The following is a 23,023-nucleotide window of genomic DNA, read 5'->3' on the forward strand; positions in this document are numbered from 1 at the left end:
CCACCTGGAGCTGGATTGGGTGGCTCCTGTGGACCAATCATACTGCTGCATTCTGAATCCTATTGTTCTAGGACCAAACAGACTGCTGCCTTTTGGATCCTATTCAACTCAGAACATAACAAAGTTCTTGGCTTTCAACATCCTACCTAGAAACCTAAATTACCACATGATTAGGCCCTTGGACACATTAGTTGAGAGGCAAATCTCCGTCCATAGTATCCTTCTCTTCCCTGCTCCTGTATCTATATTGTGTTTTGCACACTTCAGATTTTAAAAACGCGCACCCAGCAAAGGATTCTGGGAACTGTAGTTTACCCCCCCCCCGCCCAGAGCTGCAATTCCTAGCATGCTTAACAAACTGCAAACTTCCCAGGATTCTTTGGGGGGAGGGAGGAAATGTGTTTTATGTGTGTATGGGATGCACACAGCCTAAAAGTAACATGGGTGACCGTATGTCTTCCTGCTTGCATTTGCTTGTGCTGGGCACAGAGAAGAAATTATTTTGTTTTTCGCTTCTCTGGTATGTCTCTCTCCTTTGAGGACTTTAAATCAGTGGGGTAAAGAGTGGGGTAGTGGATGGGGCAGAGCACAGCAATGAAACTATTTCCGATCCGGAACTGTACTCAGTGACTTGCAAGGCTCCACATGAACTGCTAACAGCCAGTTGTTTTAAATTTTTACCATTGTCTCTGATTATCAGTTACACTTCAAAAAAGCCTGGAAGCCAAGCCAGTCACATTGTGTACACAAATCATTGCACAGTGATATTATCTATGCAAATAGTGGTGGAGGGAATCATGGAAGGTGGAGCTTGAGCCACTTTCCGACCCGCAACTTTTTTGTTGCAGCCATTCAGCTCTAACATTTCAAACGACAAGCTTGAATTATTATTATTTTTAATTAAGTACCAAAAAGAAATACACATAGATGCCACCCGCCCCCATGCCCCAGGGAAACAAGTTTGTGTGTAGGGAAAATAACAAATGGAAGTTAGATACTTATTTTCTTTGAGAAAGTTGTCCTGATTTGTTTGCCCAAAGTCTGCAGGAAGCTTAGATTACATTAGGCAACACTGAGCATTCATTCTGATTTGTTTGTGTATGTGTGTTGAGGAGGGGGCTATAAAACATTGTGTCAAATGTTATCTCACACTCTCCAATGAATTTCAACAGGGCTGATTGTGCGAGGGATTGGATAACAGGTTTGTTGCACAAGAGCAACAAATCAACTTTCCTTGTGCAACCAGTGTGTGATTGAATCCTGATAAAAATAGGGACATTCTGGAAGCACCTCTTTACTCTCTTCTGTTGCTCTTGGGCTTAAGAGTGAGCAAACTCCAACAATCAATGTAAATGAGTTTTGTATCTTACCAAATGTTGTATTTTCTCAGAAGGTATTAAGCGCAAAGCAGGAACAGTTTGCAGGAACAGTTTGCGACAGCATGATTGGATTAGATACAATTGTACTTGAGGGGAAAACAATTTACCATTCCGTGGTATGGATGAAGGAGTTTACATGCCAACGTTTTTGTTTCCTTGTGAATTCTGATTAGAAATTAAAGGGCCCCAGTTTCTGCTTCGTCACGCTGGCCACGTGACCCAGAAGTGTCTTCGGATGGTGCCGGCTCATGGCCTCTAGAGCGAAATGAGCACGCAACCCTAGAGTCGGACACGACTGGCCCGTCTGGGCAGGGGTACCTTTACCTATACCTTTGTAAAAGTACAGTCTCCAGTACTCTTTTCTCACAAGTCAATTGCCCCTAGTACTTCCCATCCTTTGGGGAAGTGAACAGCAGACAGGGACTGGGGCTGTTTCTTCAAACATCTCAGCAAACACTCAAAGGAAGGAGGCTTCACGCCCTCTGTGAACTTGTTCCATTGCTTAATCAGAAAGTTTTCCATCCCGTTTATCTAATCTCATCTCCTTCTTCCTGCAAAAGGGAGTATTCCTGTCACTGTTGAGTTTCTACTTCTGGTTTAGTTTAGTTTTTCCTGGCTAGGTTCCTGTGCCTTTAACAGCTGAGGGATGGGGTGGGGTGGGGGGGTCCTTCATAACAGTGTGCTTTGCATGCAGAAGCTTTCTGTTTCGATTAATGGCAGCTGAAAAAAGGACCAAGTAGGATGGGAAAGACCTCTTTGCCCCAAGATCCTAGAAAGCTACTGCCAGTCAAAGAAGTCCTATTTTCCTTCAACTAGCCCCCCTCCAGATGTTTTAGAATACAGCTCCCATAATCCCTGACCATTAGCCTCATCGGCTGAGGCCCATGGGAACTGTAGTCCAGGCTGGGGAGGCTGAAACAGACAATTTTTATGACAGCAACTTGTTTTACACTGTGTAGAGTGAAGGGTAATATGGAAGATAAATAACGCTGGATAACAGGAGAGGCAACTCTAGGGGGTGGAGGTGTTGTCAGCCCCCGCGATATTGTTGTAAATAAAATCTGCCCTTCTTCCCTTATGGGGTATCCAAGAGCCCGTATATAGTCCTTATGTGAGTTCCCTATTGGTAGGAGAAAATAACAGAGGCCAATCAGAGAATATTGAGAAGCAAAGCAGCTAGTAAGCCTGATCTTTATTAAAGCTGTTGCAACAGGATGCTCCCCTCACACGCAGGAGGACAGAGGAGGACCCCGAGCAAAGGTGTGCCTGCCCTTATATAGACATTTTTAATTCCCTGCCCTGGAGCTCAAGACCACCCCTCCATACATCATACATACACCACAGGAGGGGTGTAACCCAAGACCACCCCCCACAAACATCATACGTACATCACAGAAAAGGTGGTCTACAACAGAAATTTGAATGTTGTTGTTTTTCCTGTCTGCCAGGTTATCTGATAATACCTTTCCTGGTAGTCTGGCCATTCCTTTGAAATGGTGATTACCCAATTCCTGAAACAATGGGAAGGTTCCCTCACCCCCTCCCTCCTTGCAGAGAAAACATTTGGTCAGTTTGGGAGTCAAAATGGTTTCAGGACGGTCTTCCTGTGCTGGTCTATGTACGTGCTTGGTTGGTACATTTATGAACATTTATTATATAAATAAGACCTTAAATTTTATTATTACAATATTCCTTAGCAAGGGCTCAGGGGCCCCACTGTTGAGAGGACGGAGAAGGCCAAACCGCCAAGCCGAACACGGCACAGCATCCCACTCCCGCCATCACCAGCAAGGAACAGATACACAGCCTGCAAGTGATTAACTCAAGGTCATTTAGGAAACTTGTGTGGCACAGCAAACCCCACGTCCTCCTGAGCTAATACTTTGTTTCTATTTTCATCCTTCTTTCCCCACTAAGGAGGGAAAGGATGTGGGTGACTGAGCAACAGTATTTGCTAGAACAGCAGATAATTGCGGAATTCAAAAGCAGCTCCCTGGAGATATTATCAAAGAAGAAATGGCATTTTCACAATTATATTTACGGGATGGTGGTGCTGAGGAGGGTTGACCTATTGAAACTAATGGAGTGAACTGATATATGGTCATTAACATTGGTGGGTCTACACTGAGTCAGTTAGTTGAATAGGTAAAGGTAAAGGACCCCTGGAGGGTTAAGTCCAGTCAAAGGCGACTATGGGGTTGCGGCGCTCATCTCACTTTCAGGCCAAGGGAGCCAGTGTTTGTCCACAGACAGCTTTGCGGGTCATGTGGCCAGCATGACTAAACCACTGCTGGTGCAAGGGAACACTGTGACAGAAACCAGAGCGCATGGAAACACCGTTTACCTTCCTGTCACAGTGGTATCTATTTATCTTGCACTGGTGTGCTTTTGAACTGCTAGGTTGGCAGGAGCTGGGACAGAGCAATGGGAGCTCACCCTGTTGCACGGATTTGAACAGTCAACCTTGTTGTAAATAAAATTTGCCCTTTTCCCTTATGGGGTATCCAAGAGCCCATATAGAGTCCTTACACAGGTTCCCTATTGGTAGGAGAAAATAACAGAGGCCAACCAGAGAATACTGAGAAGAAAAGCAGCTAGTAAGCTTGATCTTTATTGAACTGTTGCAACAGGGTGCTCCCCTCACCCGCAGGAAAGGAGGAGGAACCCAGAAAAATAGCCCACAAGGCCTCATAAAGACTTTTGAAATTGCCACCCTGTAGATCAAGACCACTCCCCAGAAACATCATACATACATCACAGAAGGGGTGTAACCTAAGACCACCCCTCAGATACATCATACCTACATCACAGAAAAGGCGGTCTAAACAGAAATTTGAATGTTGTTTTTCTCCTGTTGCTGTTTATCTCCTGTCTGGCAGGTTACTTGATTGGATTGCCTGGGGAGCCTAGCCATTCTTTTGTAGTGATAAATACTTAGTTCCTGGGCCATGTCACAGGCTCACACCCTATTCATATCTTAAATGTGCCCTTAAGACAGGATTTGTTAGGAAAGAGACAATGGGAGGTTTCCCACTTTGACCTTGCAGAGAAAACATTGGCTCAGTTTAGGAATCAAAATGGTTCCAGGTCGGTCTTCCTGTGCTGATCTATGTACGTGCAGTTATGAACATTATCATATATCTAAGATCTCAAAATTCCTATCACAACCTTCTGATCAGCAAGCCCAAGAGGCTCAGTGGTTTAGACCACAGTGCCACCTGCTCCCTGGGTTAGTTGAATACAACCCAGGATGTGTCAAGCTGTGACGAAGAGTAGGGCACCTCTGTAAGTTATGCGGCAGAGAGAAGTTTAGCAGTTGTGGAAAACAACCTCCCTGCTGAAAAAGTAATCATTGGGGGGTGGGGTGCAGGATAGAAAATGCATATACAGTGGTACCTCGGTTCGTTCTGGAGGTCTATTCTTAACCTGAAGCAGCACTTTAGCTAATGGGGCCTCCCGCTGCTGCCGCGCTGCTGCTGCATGATTTCTGTTCTCATCCTGAGATAAAGTTCTTAACCCAAGGTAATATTTCTGGGTTAGCGGAGTCTGTAACCTGAAGCGTATGTAACCTGAAGCATATGTAACCTGAGGTACCTGTAGTAGCAGAGGTTTGAGAAACAAAGTAAGGTTTTCTCTCATGTCTGCAGAAAGGAACTGCACTATCTCAAATAGTTGCCTCTTTTACTTATCGCACACTTTTTTAAAATACTGTGCTCCGATGCTTTGGCATTCCTGCTTTAGACAGATCAGAGCCGCTTTGTTTTTTGGCATGTGGATGGGTTAGTCATCATGACCAGTCACCATGGAAACATCCCCAAGGCATTCACTCCTCACCTCCCCGCCCCCTGCAATGAACTTTTTAATTAGTCACAAACTTTTATCCCTAACAAACACTGTTGCTAACACTTACACACAGACACATGGAAGCAAGGAACTGCAAATCGTTAACCTTTGTGAACCTACAGCTGGGCCTTCTCACATCTGGAGTTCATTAAGTACGTCAAAAAGAATGGAGAAGAAGAATGGCATTGAGAACAAAAAGCAAAGGATGAATATGCTCTATAAGACACTGGAGAGGTGATGCTTAACCTCTTGAAGCTTGGCTTTCAAATCTGCGTAAAAGAACTTTGCAACGAAGCTTACCAGAGATTCTGGCCCACTAGCATATTTACCGGTTTGTCTGCTCCCACACCCCTGTCAGTCATTTTTGGCACACTGATGGCCTAAAATACCAACTCCTATTTATTATTGTTATTCACAAGCGACAAGAACCTGCCTTAACATGAGTGGCACATACCCATTTTCTGAGGACTGGAACCTATATAAGGAGCCCGCCTCTTTGCCAGGGAGAGAAGAAACCAGGGCTTTTACCACCAGAGTAATAAAAATTTTGGCATTCATGCAAGTGATTAGGTCTATTTTCACCCCTGAATACAAAAAAATATATACTTGTATTAGAAATAACATATTCATCTCACAGATGTGAAACAGGTATTATTTGGAGACAGGTCTACGATGCACACGCAAAGTGGGTCCCTAAATATATTGTTATGAGTTGTGGGTGCCAGGGTTTGTAGCTTCCAGATTCCCCTAAATTCCTAGGTCTGATAGGTGTTAGAATTTAATCAAAGCTTGGAGTGTTAAAATTGGCTGCCAGACAATGGATTTAGTGAAGTGTTAAAGCACAGCTTCCCATGCTCAGGAAATTGCTTGGGAGATGAGCCATTAATCAAAGACAAAGGGAAGGTAATGGGGCATCAGGAAAGCCAGAAAGAGGGAGTCTTCCTGCCAGGAGGGAAATGGGAGGAACAAAGTTTTAGAGCTGAGATCAGGATTGGGTTTTGGCAGCGATGCTACAGTCTGAAAAATGCAGCAAGCTGGAGAAAGGGTCAGAGCCACATTTTAGAGCAAGTTTGATTTATGTTTGAATCCAAGGCTGAGGCTATGCCAGAAGCAATAACCTATTGGGGTGCCAACACTGTAACCCCTCCATCATAAGCTCAGGTTGGATAGATACATAAATGAACCATATTTAATAAAGACACTACAGTCTCTGCTGTGCCTGATTTCCACATGAACCCTAGGTAAAGACCTGGAATCTCTCACTGCTCGGAGATCTGGATGGCATGTCACAATACGTTTGGGTGAATGATAGCTCCCAGACTGAATAAACTGAAAACTCCTATTCTAGGGTACAATCTCGGTTCATGCAGAACAATAGTGAAGATCCAACATGGCTGACTGGTGTTCCACATGAAATGGGTGCACACACTAAAGTGTCCCCCAGAATTATTGGCAATGCTCAGAGGTTCCTATGGCAGACAAGCCCGTGTGGAAAGTGTTCCTTGAAGGCAGAATCCTGGAAAGCCAATGGCCTAGATGAGAGATAACCAGAGCATAGATGAGGGATAAAACAGAATGGGCCTCTGCACATCGCTGAAAATGTCTTTTTATTTTGCAGTAGCGCCTCGTGTATGACAACGGTTGTAACCCTCAAATTCTTCACTTACATCTCTCTGCTGTTACACTAGCAGTTACAAGGTTAAAAAAGATAATAAAATCTTGTGATTTGCTCTGTGCCTTAGGGGTGGGGCAAAGTATAAATCAAAATAAAAACCTATTGCGACAAGAATGACAAGCTATGAAGAAACAGGGCATTAGAGAGCACAGCTGGTTATGTAGCTATCTGTAGCACAGATGTTTTGAGAGGAGAGACATGTTATATTTATCACTCTGTAAGGGGCAATCCAAATGAAGGGCTTACTTGTGTGGGAGAGTCCATGCTTTGCATGGAAAAGATTTCAGGTTCAATCCTGGTATCGCTGCTTAAAATAAATTGACAAACAAACAAACACAGCTGCCCAAGACCCTGGAGAGCTGTTGCCAATCAGAGTAGACAACACTGAGGTGTACAGACCAATGGTCCGACTCACTGTAAGACAGCTTAATGTGCACATACAGCTCCTCTCAGAAATCTTGATGCTTTTCTTATCTAGAGCCGGCCCTATCATTAGGCAGAGTAAGGTAGCTGCCTCAGGCAGTGGATAGTGGGGTGGGTGGGTGTGGAGTAGCAACAGAAGCTTTAAGATAAGATTCAACTGATAGTCTGGGTGACAACTCTATGTGGAAAGGGGGTTCCATCTTGTCTATCTCAGGCAGCAGAATATAATGAGCTGGCCTTTCTCCAAGCAGAATCATATTCAGAAGGGCTCAAAATCCCTTCCTGTCCAGCATTCCCAACACCAGCTCCCTACAAACGAGCCTATGCAATCTAAGTTCAACATGCGCCTGCTAGACTCCGTTATCCAAAATGTTTGTGTTTAATTTCAGCAATACACACAGGGGTTCTTCTTATCATGGGAAGTAAACAAGATGCGGTGTGAGGAAAATTTGGCGACATTCAAAAAGAACAGGGTGGGTTTCTTCCTCCTTCTCCTTCCTATCCATTCTTCAAACAAGCAGCATTTCCTGTTTCAGAAATTAGAGGGGTAATAATGTAAATAAAAGTTAACAAATTATTTTTTAAAAAAGACAGAAACAAAACCTAAAATAAAAGGCTACCCTGAGTTATTTAATATCAAAACTAAGGAGAAATAAATGATTATCATATATGGATCACATGAGGCAGGCACCCTGTCCCTCCAAGTAGCTCAGAGCAACATACAGTACATAAGAAACATCTAATTTTATCCTAACAATTATGTGAATACTTATTGGCCCAAGGTTAACCAGCAAGCTTCATGACTCAACGGGAACTGAATCCAGGTTTGACATTCTCTAACCTCACAAAATTGCAACTGGCGATACACTGAGCTCCCAACATGACATAATATTAAATGCATATTTGCATTTAATGTGCAGGTGTCTCCCCCCCCCTCCCCCCCGGATATAGTTAAAGCTATGTTTTTCCCAGTAGTGATGTATGGAAGTGAGCTGGACCATCAAGAAGGCTGATTGCTGAAGAATTGATGCTTTTGAATTGTGGTGCTGGAGGAGACTCTTGAGAGTCCCATGGACTGCAAGAAGATCAAACCTATCCATTCTGAAGGAAATCAGCCCTGAGTGCTCACTGGAAGGACAGATCCTGAAGCAGAGGCTCCAATACTTTGGCCACCTCATGAGAAGAGAAGACTCTCTGGAAAAGACCCTGATGTTGGGACAGATGGAGGGCACAAGGAGAAGGGGATGACAGAGGACAAGATGGTTGGACAGTGTTCTTGAAGCTACCAGCATGAGTCTGACCAAACTGCGGGAGGCAGTGGAAGACAGGAGTGGCTGGCGTGCGCTGGTCCATGGGGTCACGAAGAGTCGGACACGACTAAACGGCTAAACAACAACACAACCCCACCCCCTGCAAATAGCATCAGCTGGGAGGGGGCAGTTCATAATTATAGGGGTAATAGCAGGCATGCAGGAGAATTTAAGGCACTTGTGTCTCTCTACAGGCCATTCCGCTCTCCAGGTTGTAATATTCAATGGCCTGACTCTGCATCCTCAAGTGCTTTTGCCAGGTTGGAATGTGTCCTTGAAGTGTAATAATCCTTCTTGCTTGCCTGGGGAGAGTATGGCAAGACAAGTGTGTATGTGCAGAACCGCTGGCTTATGCATGGGTGAAATGACACCCGTTTTACTATTGGTTTGCTACTAGAACTACTACTGGCAAGGCCTTTGAATAATAAAAATTGAGCAGAAAGTTTAAAAACCCAGTGTCTTCCATGCTTGTTTATGACTATGTATTGGATGATTGCAACACGAAATGTACCGCAAGGAACTATCCACAGATTTGTTGTTGTTGTTTAGTCGTTTAGTCGTGTCCGACTCTTTGTGACCCCATGGACGCCAGGCACTCCTGTCTTCCACTGCTTCCCGCAGTTTGGTCAGACTCATGCTGGTAGCTTCATGAACACTATCCAACCATCTTGTCCTCTGTCGTCCCCTTCTCCTGTGCCCTCCATCTTTCCCAACATCAGGGTCTTTTCCAGAGAGTCTTCTCTTCTCATGAGGTGGCCAAAGTATTGGAGCCTCAGCTTCAGGATCTGTCCTTCTCGTGAGCACTCAGGGCTGATTTCCTTAAGAATGGAGAGGTTTGCTCTTCTTGCAGTCCATGGGACTCTCAAGAGTCTCATCCAGCATCATAATTTAAAAGCATCCATTCTTCGGTGATCAGCCTTCTTTATGGTCCAGCTCTCACTTCCATACATCACTACTGGGAAAACTATAGCTTTGATTATACGGACCTTTGTTGGCAAGGTGATGTCTCTACTTTTTTAGATTCTGTCTATCCACAGATAGATGTCAGCAAACTGTGAATGTATATGGATACTATAAAAATGAGGTAGTCATTTGGGCAGGAATGAGCAGGTGAGAACTCTTGACAGAGCCTAAGCTGTTGTTCATTCTGTGTGATGTACTGGGGAGAGAGATACAGTATTAAATTTCTTGCTTCTTCCTGGTGGGCAACTGTAAAGCCTCAGCTGTTATTCACACATGGGAGGAGAGAGTTAAGAGGGCTTTTTGCATGCTGCTCAGCTTGGGCAGAAATGAATTTGAGGATCATTTATTGCTGTTTCTGAGAACCAGAGTGGAGCAGGAGCTAGACTGGGGCCAAGGAAACGCAGGTTCGAACCCCCAAAGCCGTGAAACTTCGGCCTGCTAATAAACCATCTCTCAGCTTAGCTTAGGGACGCGGGTGGCGCTGTGGGTTAAACCACAGAGTCTAGCACTTGCTGATCAGAAGGTATGCAGCTCGAATCCTCATGATGGGGTGAGCTCCCGTTGCTCAGTCTCTGCTCCTGCCAACCTAGCAGTTCGAAAGCACGTCAAAGTGCAAGTAGATAAATAGGTACCACTCTGGTGGGAAGGTAAACGGCATTTCCATGCGCTGCTCTGGTTTGCCAGAAGCGGCTTAGTCATGCTGGCCACATGACCTGGAAGCTGTACACCGGCTCCCTCGGCCAATAAAACCAGATGAGCACCGCAACCCCAGAGTCGGTCACGACTGGACCTAATGGTCAGGGGTCCCTTTACCTTTACAGCTTAGCTGACCTCGCATGGTTGTTGTTAAGTCAAATATCAGGGATGGGCAGAACAATATAGATGCCACCCCAAGCTCTTTAGATGGAACAGTAAGATATAAAATGCAGTAATCTCAAAACATAGGTTTCAGTAGAAATTAAAACAAGGCAGGAGAGAGGAACACATGTCTGGAAGGGACAGGTGCCAGGGTGCCAGTTCTGTTTCATCTGATTCAGTGGGAGAACTCCCAGCCTACAGCACTTGATTCTACCAACCACCCTCTGCTTCCAGAAATGTGAACATCCGTTTTGGTTCAAGTAGGTGGAAAAAGAAAGGAGAGCTGACCGGCCTGACCGAGAAGCAAGGCGGGAGAAGCAGTGGCTGCATTCACTTTTCCATACTAATCTTTCCTTTGGTCATCCTTTATCCTGTCTGTTGTGGATCAAAAACTGCCCCTCTTCTGAGTGCTTTTATAGTGACAAGCACCATATCTGAACCAAGAGGCTGGCAAACCTTAGCTATTTGGGCACTAGCCTCCCAAGGGCAAGATTTCCGCCACAAGTGCACCACTTGGCAAGTCAGCAGGCAGTTTCTTGCCGCTTATGGCAGCTGTGCAAACCAAGAAAAACACACACAAACAGGAGTCTTGTTTTTTCCACACTGGTGCAATTTCCGTTTTATTCTCAGCCATGATCTCAGTGACTGGCACTTGTGATGATCCTGAGGAATATGGAGCATGGAGTGCCCTGGAAGATTGGGTGGTGATGCTAATGGGTGGAAAATAATCAAGAGTCTGAGATGGGAACTAGGTCAGCTATACTCCCCAAATCCACCGCCAGCCAAACTGACCTAAAAAGACAGCTACAGAATCTGCCAACCAACACTGACATTTCACCCTCTTGGCTAAAAAAAAAAAAGGGGGGAGATCCTTTACTACCTCCCCCTACAGTATGTAGGGAGGGGTTCAGGAAGGGCAAAATAGCTCAACACTCTAGTAATAGAAGAATATACTATATTGGGATGTTGCACCACTAATAAGACCTTCTGGTGCCACCTGCTGGACAGTGACAACGAAGAGGAAAACATGGAACCCTATTTTCTCATTATCCAACCTCTTGTCTTTTGAGCAGGGATGGCAAACCTCAAGACCAGGGGTAAAATGTGCCCTTCCAGGCCGCCTTCTCAATCCGGCCTGCGTGTTTTTACATGAGTAGAATGTGTCCTTTTATTGAAAATGCATCTCTGGGTTATTTGTGGGGCCTGCCTGGTGTTTTTATATGAGTAGAATGTGTGCTTTTATTTAAAATGCATCTCTGGGTTATTTGTGGGGCGAAGGAATTTGTTCATTCCTGCCCCCCAAATATAGTCCACCACATGGTCTGAGGGACCATGAAAAATATTGCTGACCCCTGTCCAGCCCTGCTTTGCAACCTCCCTGGGCATTTTTGCCTGTCTAGAATGTGTAACTGAACTCTGATGCTTCTTGCTTGGCTGTGTGAGAACATAAGAAGGAGAAATGTGTGTGGAAACGAAAGGAATATTTTCATCCATTGCTCTAAATCAGGCTTCCTCAACCTCGGCCCTCCAGATGTTTTGAGACTGCAATTCCCATCATCCCTGACCACTGGTCCTGCTAGCTAGGGATCATGGGAGTTGTAGGCCAAAAACATCTGGAGGGCTGAGGTTGTGGAAGCCTGCTTTAAACACTTTTGCTTCTGGGCCTGCCGGCCACTGGCATGTGGCCTCCACAAGGCAATGCGGCCCTCCGACTGAAGGTTTCCCTGCCCTGCTTTTATGCTTGCTGGGAGAGAACATGATTAGCAGAGGAACAGTGTACAGTGTTTTAGTTCGGGATGGGTGGATAACTCAGTGCTACTAGCTTTTTGAGAGCTTCAGCTCATTGCTCATGAACGGAGATAGAGGCTGTACTAAGGCTGTCAGTCTAAGATGCAACATTAAACACAGCGGGGTAGAAAAGCAGGTCCATAACTCAAAGGGACCATGCTTTGACAAGTCCGTTAATGTGTCTAATCCCCTTTTAAAAGCTTCTAAGCCTGTGGCCATAAACACATCTTGTGGCAGCGAAGTCCATAAATCTACACATGGCATGGAATTCCTTTCCTGAATGTGTCTTTTCATCTACTGCCAATCAATATCATCGAATGATACTCGGCTCACGTATTATGAGGAAGAAAAGGGTCTCTAACCCATTTTCTCCGCATTTGACACTTCCTAATAGGGCAGGGATAGGGAACAGGTTGCCCTTCAGATGCTGATGGATCCCAAACTCCCATCAGCCCCAGCCAGCAAGTGATGGTCAGAAATGAGGGGAATTGTAGTCCAATTTATGGTGGGCCAGAAGTTTCCCAGCCTAGTAACAGGGGAAGTAGAGCAGCCTCCTCATGATTTTGGTTGTCCTTTTCCATACCTTTCCCAGCTCCAGAATATCCTTCGGGAGATGTAGAAACTAGTGTCCTAAATGTGGTTACACCGTAGAGAGCACCCGTTGCTTTGTCCCAGCTCCTGCCAACCTAGCAGTTCAAAAGCATACCACCGCAAGTAGATAAATAGGTACCGCTTTGGCGGGAAGATAAACGGCATTTCCTTGCGCTCCGGCACATGTCATGGTGTTCCTGCGCCAGAAGCGGTTTAGTCATGCTGGCCACATGACCCGGGAAAGCTGGACTTAAGTGTCCAGGGGTCCTTTACCTTACACCATAGATTTTCATAAATACATTACAATATTGGCAGCTTCATTTTCAACCCCTCACACTGAATTTACCTTTTTCACAATTGCCACCCAAAAGAATAGTTTAACTGAGTTACCAGCTTAAAAAAAGGGAAGGGTATACAAGTATTGCTACCATGGAGAACAAAACAAGCTTTAGACCAAAAGGCTGCTTGGATTAAAAGGGAGGAAGAACATCCTAGACGCAGAGATCACTACTGCAATTTTTATTATTGCATCTCTTTTAAAAATGAGGAAGGAGAGAAGATGGGAGGTGGAGTGGCCACTACAGAGAACATAAAGGTGTTGAGTATTATACAGGGGCAGGGAGAAGGAAGATAGGAGACACTCCACCAACTCAGGTTCCTTTGAAAGCCAACCCCCCCCCCCAACCCTGTGCCATGACATTCCCAGCCACCCACCTCAACGGGGAGGAAGAGACTAGGAGGAAATTTAAGGAGGGTGGCAAATAGGTTTTAGAGTCCTCAGGTACCTAACACATCAATAGCTGGGAGAAATACTTTTAAAAATTCAGACAGCACCCAACATAAAATAAAATAAAAGGTACAAAGGAAGAGCCTGAAGACAGCTTCTTCTGGTCTGTGTGTTGCACAGTTCTCAGAATGTTCCCCTGGGGACGGTTTGTTCCTATGCACACTATGTCCGGTGGAAATTCCAACCCCTCACAAATCCAACTCCAGATCCTCGAGTTCCTCTTCCAAAGCTTTCCTTCGAGCCAGCTTGTCCAACTGCTCTTTGGTCGGTTGCTTGATCTCCCCAGAGTCAATCCGTGCCTGCAGCTCCTCCACCTGCCGCAATTTCTTTTTCACGTTTTTTATTTTCTTGTTCTTCTCCAAGTTGGCTGTGGCAGATGAGGAATCGCCACTGCCTGCAGGGGGCCTTGTGCTCCCATCGGGGACAGCCAGCTTAGCATCCCCACTGCTGCCTGGTGTCACTGACAAGGTAGTTTTCTCTAATGACTGGATCAGGTCATCTGTATCACGGTCCCCTTTCTCCTGCTGTTGCTTTCTCTTCTCCTTGCGCTTTAGGTTCCTCTTGGCCGTCTTGGAGAGACCTATCTCACCACTTTCCGGTCCTTTTGAAGCTTGCCTGGCCACCGGGGTGTTGACCTCTGGATTCAGGCCCGGAGGCAGGTCTGGTTTGCTTTTGAAGAATTTCACATATTTATTCTCGTACCTGCATGGAACAAAAGAGATCAGAACTGTCTTCTATCAGTACTTGAAATAAAGGGGGGGGGGAGAGAAGGGAGGAATCATATCTTCAGTGCTTCTATAAGAAAGGAGAGCAGGGGGGAGCCCCTAAAAAGTATAATAGAACTGTCCATTTGTAATTCCAGCTCGTTTCCATAAAAAAGCAGCAGATATTGCGGCATGAAGTGCTGGGGCAGGAGTGATGTTGTGTCTGTGCAGCTCCTTACTTAGGGCAGACACTGGTTTTGCAGCTGCATGCAAGTGCCCTGAAGAATCCATGCCACCTTTGGGTTCTCAGACGGACGGTGCATACTGCAATCTGGAGTAATTGCTTCAGTAAACGCCCGTCCCAAGTCTAAAGGGATGTTTTTAGCTATGATGGTTTTTTGTTGGTGGTGGTGGTGGGGAAGCCATAAACACTGATTGGTGGGGAAAGTGCAGCAGCAGCAGCACCTACAAAAGGCAGGGTGGCAGGTACAGAATTTATTTATTTTGCTGCCTGGTATAGATGGCTTCCTTTTGTTGATAGATCAATGGTGTCTCTAAAGCAGAAAGACATGGGTGATAAAACCACATTAATGTTATTAGGCACCTGGTCCGAGGGCAGTGATGGGGAACCTGAGACCCTCGTGATGTTGTAGGGCTACTAGTCCTGTTGTCCCTGACCATTGGATGGAACTAACTACAGTGGTGACTTGCAAGACGAAAAGAATCCGTTCCGTGAGTCTCTTCGTCTTGCGGTTTTTTCGTCTTGCGAAGCAAGCCCATTAGCGGCTTAGCGCTATTAGCGGCTTAGCGGATCAGCTGATAAGCGGCTTAGCGATCAGCTGTTTAGCGGCTTAGCGGATCAGCTGATAAGTGGCTTAGCGGCTTGGGAAAAGGGAGGGGGGAGGGAAAAAACCCTGCAGGAACTCGCAAGACATTTTCGTCTTGCGAAGCAAGCCCATAGGAAATTCGTTTTGCGAAGCACCTCCAAAACGGAAAACCCTTTCGTCTAGCGGGTTTTCCGTCTTGCGAGGCATTCGTCTTGCAGGGCACCACTGTAACTAACTAACTAAATTAATTAATTAATTCTGAGTGGACAGGGAGTGCCTAGGGAGAATGATGACAACCATTCCCCATACCTGACAATATTGCAATTTGCTTTTGAAATTCCCCTCAATTTCAAAAGTGGTATGTTGTGTGTGGCAGAGTGAGCTGTTTGAGAAACAAGCTTCTTTGGCGGCACAGAACTAATTTAGTGGCTCTTTGGATCTCACCCCAGGTCTTTATTTAAATTGAGGGGAAGAATATCTAAAGTCAAACACAAGTGTGTTTACCATTCCTGCTGCAATTCCTTCTTGCTGCACTTTCACACTGAGAACTACTGAGGCAGGAGTTTCTGTTTGGTTTGTGATGTCATAACTGCAGATATGCAAAATGTCTAAACAGAACTGCATGTTGCTCTCATTTCCAATAACAGAGGCCAGTGGGGAGAAGATATTCCTTGAAAAACAAGTTTCAACAAGATTGTTTCTTATGATAATAATTTATTATTTCTACCCCACCCATCTGGCTGGGTTTCCCCAGCCACTCTTTCAGATATTTAGGTTTATCATAATCATAATCTGAAGGTGAGATTGAAGGGAAGGTACCAAATGGTAAAATGGGAGGAATGGAGAAAGGAGCAGAAGGTCTGTACCATCTGGAAATTGGTGTGGGGTCCGTATGTATGATGGCACATCTGATCTGTTCACATGCTCGACATGGCTCCTAATTACATTAACAGTAGTTTATTAAATTTATATTAAATACATAAAAATAAAATAGTGTTAATGTAATTAGGAGCTGTGTTTACATATACGTGTAAACAGATAAGATGTGACATACAATAGATGGGCCCCACACAAATTTCCAGATGTAACAGACCAATATTTCCTTCTACATTATTTCCTTTGTACTGTTGGGAAGATACCAAACAATGTACCCTTTCCTTGCACCAAATTAGGGCAATGCATTGTTTGGAGAAAGGAGAAAAGAAAGAAAGAGAGGATAGCAGAGACGAGTGCTTAACTTACACAGGTACTTCTTCTTGGGGAACATAGCCTTCCTTCACCCTCCTCTGTTTCCTCCAGGTGCCATCTGGACGCTGTGTGGAAGCGATGTATTTCCCTAAAACATTCAAAAATATTTGTGAAAAGATACCCTATCTTTACATATCTCTATGTGATCATGTGGGCTTTTCAGCGTTCTAAAAAATCCTGTGAATGTTCATTTATTTTAAATATTCATAAGCCACATTTCTGGACCGTGTCCACCCAAGGCAGCAAACAATGAATCTGTATCACACCATAATACTTCCTTTAAAAGAAGCAAGATCAAAAGACAAGATATGCTTAAATTTGATATATACACACAAAGCTTTATTGCGGCCCATAAACCCAAAATACACAGCACCACAATAATAAACATCAACAGTTATTAAGGTGTAAAATCAGCCTTGCTAGCCAGCAGAGGAGCTTTAGCCTGTACATACTGATTTCTGATTTTTCTGAGAGGAATTTTGCTACTATGGAAATTGGCTTTGGAAATGGTTTTATAGTGTCAAGTTATTTGAACCATACTTTATTTAGCGGCTTTGCATGTTCCCATGTTCCTATTAGGAATTGGCTTGCAGGTAGAAATTAATGTGAAAACATCCCTAGAGCTCATCCCATCTGATTATCCCACAAGTGGATTTCTTGCTGCAGAACATTTAACATTTCTATAACACTTCACTTACAGGGCTACTGCAAGGATCACAGAGAATAAATCAGTTCAGTATTTTAAATCCCATATTGAAGATGAAATATGCAAGTACCCAGCATATGCTGACGCACAAATCATTTCATTTACTAGAAGTCATGGGGAAGAGTATTGGAACTACCATAATGCAATGTAGGAAAAAAGCAAAAAGCACTGCACCACCATTATCTGTCAGAGGGTGCACAATGCACCCTGAAGGAGCGTCTCCACCCCCATCATTCAGCCCGGACACTGAGATCCAGCGCTGAGGGCCTTCTGGCGGTTCCCTCATTGCGAGAAGTAAGGTTACAGGGAACCAGGCAGAGGGCCTTCTTGGTAGTGGCGCCTGCCCTGTGGAACGCCCTCCCAGCAGATGTTAAAGCAATAAACAACTATTTTACCTTTAAAAGACAACTGAAGGCAGCCCTCTTTAGGGAAGTTTTTAATGTCTGATGCTGTACTGTTTTTAATATTCAGTTGGAAGCCGCCCAGAGTGGCTGGGGAGGCCCAGCCAGATGGGCGGGGTTTAAATAATAAATTATTATTATTATTATTATTATTATTATTATTATTATTCACTGGTCACTTGAGCCTAAGCAGCATAACAGTTTGAGCATGACTAGGATAGGAGAGGCTGGGTTCAAATCCTCACTCAACAACAAAGTTCTCTGGCTGACTTTAGGCCAGTCACTACCTCTCAGTCTCACAGAGGTCTTGTGAGAATAAAATAAAGGAAAGGACAACCACAGGGGCTGCTTTAGCTCTTTGGAGGAAAGGCAGGATATAAATGCAGTAAGCAAACAGAAATAAAACGAAGCCTTGCCACTACACATGTATTTGAGGAAAAGGCTTCTTCTGTACCTTGATTTGTTAGAGGAGAAAGAGCAGCAGCAGCAGCAGCAGCTTTTTCCATCCCTGCTGAAATTTCATCTTCTGCACAACTATCCAAGTTTCCTACTTTGCATCTGGTCTCTTGGTATTGGGTGTGGGAGAAAAGAGGCCCGTAATCACTCGCAGTCTTAAAACCCTAGCAGCATTTGGCTTAACAGGGGATACCTGTGTGAGGAAAAGCTAAGATACGGGGTGGCAGGGAGGGAGTAGCTTCACTGAAAGCTATAAGCGTTGCTTCCACATAGTTCATAATGGGGATGGAGGGTGGTGCCGGATTACCAAATGGGCATTTTTAGGGGCCCTGCGACAACGATCAAAATAACACTGATGTGATCTTGAAAGAAAATGACAAAAACGTCTTAGGAGATCATTTGCAAGGTTTCAACAGCCTGGAGGCCTCCGCAGGGTTTAATCCAGCACTGGAGGGAGTGACCAGGTAGAGTCACCATATGCAGTGTCAGAACCATATAACTGTAGAGTTGGAAGGGTCATCTAGTCCAAACCCCTGCAATGCTAGAATCTCTCGCCCAACGTGGGATTCGAACCCAGGACCCTGATATTAAGGGTCTCATGATTTATACACCATCACTGTCCTCATATAAAGAGGGACGGAGGGGTCAGAGTGCGAGACGCAGGCAATGCTTTTAACCCCCATCGCTGTCCCTCAATAGCGCCGGTCCTTAACGAAAGGCGGAGAGGAGAGGCCGCCTCCGCCCTCCGGCCAGATGGATCTGAGGCGACTGAGGGGAGGTTCGGCTCTAACGGCCGCGGGGGCGTGGCCACCGCAGCCAAGGGGCGTGGCCACAACGGAAGGCAGCGCGGGATAAGCCGCAACCGGGGAGCGGGAAAGGCCTTCAGAGGGGGCGTGGTCGCGGAGCCGAATGGAAGGGGAAGGCGGGGCAAGGATGGAGAAGGGGAGGGGCGTCATGTCGGGGATAACCGAGGAGCACCGCGGCCGGAGGGGGGTGGGGCGGGGCGAGGCAGCTGTCGGGGTTGGCGTGAGGCAGGGTGGTGGCGGTGGCGGGGAGGGGGACGCCGGCACCCGAGAGCCCCCCTCCCATCCTAGCCGCGGCTCCCCGCCACTCACCGGTTTCATCAGTAACATAGGGAGTCGCCATCTTGGAAACGCGACCAGCTTCCGGTCGCGTCGCCTCCCGCCTCCGGATATGGCGTAATTGGGAGGAGAAGAGAGTGTGCGGGCGGGGAGGAGGTGGGGGAAGAGAAAGCAGTTCTGCCGCCATTTTGTTCTTGTGGGAGCGCCTTCTCTTCGCTGAAGGGTTAACGGCGTCGTTGCTAGGGTTTCGGAAAGTTCGGGGGCTGGAGAGACGTCGCCGACAAGCGTCATAAGCACGTCAGAATGCAAAACCCCGCGTTTCTGAGGTGGAAAGCGGAGTCCTCAACTTTACCCCTAAGGCAGCGCTGCAGGTGCTGTTGGGACGCCCAGTGTCTCCCACTTCCCATTGGCCTCAGCCCAAGGATGGTTTGGAGTTAGGAAGACATATGCTTTGCATGCGCCAGGTTCGGGGCTCAGTGGCACCCGAGTAGGGCTGGAGAAAAGCTGCGACCTGAAACTACAGAGAGTTGCTGCCAGCCCGTGTTGGCAATACAGAACTACGTTAACTGGAGGAATGACTTGGAATAGAAGGAGGTTCTTACGTGGCCGCAAGTTCCCCAATCCTGGCCTAAGTGGCCCTTGCCTGGGTTCCTTATTCTGACAGGAACGGGCCGTCGGTGGAGGCCGGTCAAAAATGTCCAAAGAAAGGAGGGGCCTTCGCCCTTCCTCATCTTCCTCTGCCCATTTGTTAAACGTTTTAAATCTTTTCCGGGACTTCGAAAATCCATGTTTGTGGACATTTTAAGTACCTGAAGAGCAGGGAGAGCGTTGCCAAGTGCAGAACGATTCTCACTGTTACGCTGTGAAATGTTAAGTCGCAAAGTGCAGTAATAAATAAGGGAGATCATAACTGAAATCCTAGGCAATAAAGATTATCTCCATGTGCAGTGGCACTTGCTTTCAAGTAAGGACGGTTAGGACTGGGCACCTTAGGAGAGTGGTGTCTTAAGCCCATGATTGTCTTCTGTGGAGTTCAAAAACATTCCTACACGTACCTCAGACTTCGAATCTGAACAGTGCAGGCCCTGCCATTCGGAAGAGTGAGGCAGCTGCCTCAGGTGGCATAGTGAGGGCCAGAGATAAAAAAGAATTGTGTGAACTGTGGCACCTAAGCTAGCCTGCTGCCCTTACGTGTGGTGGTGGTCTGTCACCAGTGTTGATGTAGAGTCAGCTGCCAGTCTGGGTGGCTTTTGTACATGAAACAGGAGGAATCATTGAATGCCTCAGGCACCACAATGTCATATCCTGGCTCTGTATTGTGTGACTCACGTTTTAGAACTATCCACAGCAACAGAACATTTTGAAAGGCAACAGACATTTTTAAGAGTCTGGTTTTCAACTTGATAACGGTGTGCTTCCAAACTCAAGATTTATCAGTCAGGCTTGAAAAGCTTCCCTATGTACCTTAAAGTCTCTTGATTGGATTAAAACCCTAATGTTGTGTGATTATCTCCATGAGTGGAAATTAACTCTCTCTATAAAGACAAGCTTGCTCATTTAATTACAAACAATAGCACTGAATTAAGTTGAACATGTGGTGTAGTTAGGCTATTCCTCAGATGCAGGGCTGTGCATAGACCATTGTGCAAAGTCCTCCTCACATGCCAGGTAGTCAAACATTGAATTTCTATTGAAACACAAATGCTTGCAGATAAACTACTGAAAAAGACATGCTGAAAGCACTGGGTATAAAAGAGTGGCGATAATGATTGTGGAAGTGGTGCTGTCTGAAGAGAACCATAGGGATATAGGGGCTCCACAGAAAACTGAGCCCAATGCTTTGTTCTACTATGCACTTTAAATAATTGTATCCCACACTCTACATTAATGCCCACTGTTGAGGATATCCAGATTCCAGGACACCTGCAGACAAGAGCCAAATATACTTTGAAAGGAACATCTGCAGGCAAGGAAGATAATTTGTAGAAAATTCTTTCCTGGGATAGAATTTCTCAAATGAACTGGTATAAAATGGTATGGACAGCCTGCTCATGACATCTACACAGTGAGGAAATTTGAAGTGATGTGACCTATACATAAAAATCAGGTTCAAAATTAACAACAGTGAATAAATGATGTAAAGTTACCAGACATGAACATGCAACTTCATTGAAAAATAAGCAGAACTTTGAGAAGAAGATTATAACATTGGGATGGCTACAGCAATTCTGCCAGTTTCCAGACCTGGTAAGGAAATTGTAAGATCTTCTCTTCCAGAGAGGAGTCAGCCAGAACAGAATAGTTTCTCAGAACCATATGGTAAGTACTATTGAACTCAATAGGACTTACCTTTCAGCAAACCTTCATGCAATTGCACTGTACTGTACACCTGTTTCTTATAACCCAGTTGTGACTGTTGAACATACAGGGGGAAGACAGTTTTGAATAGTTTAGGTAGTGCCTTTGTGCTCATCAACCACCCCTTTTATCTGTTATATCACTTTCTGTAACAATGGCCATATTGAAGAGAAAGGGAAACCCTCTAGCCTGTTTTTAAAATGGCTGGCTGGCTGTGGTTCTTAGGATTTTGACATTGGGATAAAGATAACTATTCCTTTTTAAAATGAAAAGATATATATTGTCTCAGAAGTCAGGACCACTTTGTTCAAAGAAGCTTCAAAGTGAGGACCAGGTTTAAGCACGTTTGCCAGTTTACATAAGGGATGGAGGGGTTACCTCTCATACAAAAGAAACGTACAGAGAGGAAGGCAACCCCCCCCAGTCTTTTCCCTTCTCTCTTCTTGCCTGGTTGAGTTCTGGTTTCAGAATTGGGCGATAATAAAGGGACGCGGGTGGCGCTGTGGGTAAAACTTCAGCACCTAGGACTTGCCGATCGTCAGGTCGGCGGTTCGAATCCCCGTGGCGGGGTGCGCTCCCGTTGCTTGGTCCCAGCGCCTGCCAACCTAGCAGTTCGAAAGCACCCCCGGGTGCAAGTAGATAAATAGGGACCGCTTACTAGTGGGAAGGTAAACAGCGTTTCCGTGTGCTGCGCTGGCTCGCCAGATGCAGCTTGTCACGCTGGCTACGTGACCCGGAAGTGTCTTTGGACAGCGCTGACCCCCGGCCTCTTAAGCGAGATGGGCGCGCAACCCCAGGGTCGGACACGACTGGCCCGTACGGGCAGGGGTATCTTTACCTTTACCTTAAAACTGCCTAAAGCAGTGGAGTGCCCAGAAGGAGGGTTGGGTTCACTCCCCTCCCCTCTTTTCTTCCCAACTCTATACTGCATATAACACCAATGTCTCACAACAATGTAACTGAAGAACCTGAAGAAAAGAGACAATACATGTGCTTTTGAAAACAAGGGGAAATTATTATTTTTTTAAAGAAGAAAAGGAGTGTGTGGCTGCCCCCAGTATTTAAAGAGCCCCCACCCCTATTACATCATTAGGACCAGAACATAAACCTATGAAATTAGAAAATAAAATATCAATGTTTGTTCCAGATCCTAGGTACTGCACCCTCACTAAACAAGACTGTATGGATGATTCTCTAAATGATTGTAGGATGGTGTGTGTACCTAAGCTTATGGCCTTAAATTCTCTTTATCTTATATGCTGCTTTATTACAAAAATGACGACGGATCCTCAAACTGAATAGTTAGTTGCCCAACCACCCCCTCTAGAACCCACTGCTTTGAACTGACTCTTAACTGCCTCGCTTTCAAACTCCTTTTCAAATCCTCAACCAATCATCACTCACCACCAGAATTCCACAACCTCTTTCCTCCTCCCTCCTTAACATTCCCATACTAATTCTGATACAATTTATACTCGCTGCTCCCTATAGCCATACTGTTAGAAGCACTTGAGCTTCCCATTCCTGGTTCCTAGGAAATGGGGGTGAACAAACTGCAGGTTCTCTATCCCTGTTTTAAAAACCAGGTGTCTTCCCCCAGATGATCCTGGGAATTGTAGTTTGT

General features: G+C 45.5%; 2 protein-coding genes across 4 annotated transcripts in view; one reads left to right on the forward strand and one right to left on the reverse strand.

Moving 5' to 3' along the window:
* Nucleotides 1–13,334: 13,334 nt before the first annotated feature.
* PYM1 (PYM1 exon junction complex associated factor) lies at nt 13,335–19,426 on the reverse strand. Of its 2 annotated transcripts, XM_028712406.2 has the most exons (4): nt 19,075–19,426; nt 17,958–18,068; nt 16,391–16,484; nt 13,335–14,319 (listed from the first exon to the last, which is right to left on the reverse strand). In XM_028712406.2, exons 1-4 carry the CDS (start codon nt 19,226–19,228, stop codon nt 13,806–13,808), a joined length of 873 nt encoding a protein of 290 aa, XP_028568239.2. In that variant the 5' UTR covers nt 19,229–19,426; the 3' UTR covers nt 13,335–13,805. The 2 variants fall into 2 exon arrangements, with proteins under 2 accessions (XP_028568239.2, XP_028568250.2); XM_028712417.2 differs by lacking the exon at nt 17,958–18,068.
* Nucleotides 19,427–19,551: 125 nt separating this feature from the next.
* Nucleotides 19,552–23,023, forward strand: part of DGKA (diacylglycerol kinase alpha) — an 81,051-nt gene continuing 77,579 nt past the window's right edge. For both annotated transcript variants that reach the window (XM_028712369.2, XM_028712386.2), the window contains exon 1: nt 19,552–21,360. In XM_028712369.2, the coding sequence (XP_028568202.2) occupies nt 21,358–21,360 (3 nt within the window). In that variant the 5' untranslated portion in view covers nt 19,552–21,357. The remainder of the gene's footprint in view (nt 21,361–23,023) is intronic.

Source organism: Podarcis muralis, chromosome 2 (genome assembly GCF_964188315.1).
Source record: "Podarcis muralis chromosome 2, rPodMur119.hap1.1, whole genome shotgun sequence".
NCBI classification, from domain to species: domain Eukaryota; kingdom Metazoa; phylum Chordata; class Lepidosauria; order Squamata; family Lacertidae; genus Podarcis; species Podarcis muralis.

Bases quoted from the DNA above. Each gene is read 5' to 3' on its own strand.
- PYM1 (XM_028712406.2), bottom strand. From the start codon at position 19,228: ATGGCGGCAGAACTGCTTTCTCTTCCCCCACCTCCTCCCCGCCCGCAC. The intron at 18,069-19,074 runs GTGAGTGGCGGG...CCCAATACCAAG, and splicing joins CTATGTTACTGATGAAACCG to AGACCAGATGCAAAGTAGGA. The intron at 16,485-17,957 runs GTACAGAAGAAG...TGAATGTTTTAG, and splicing joins TTCTCCTCTAACAAATCAAG to GGAAATACATCGCTTCCACA.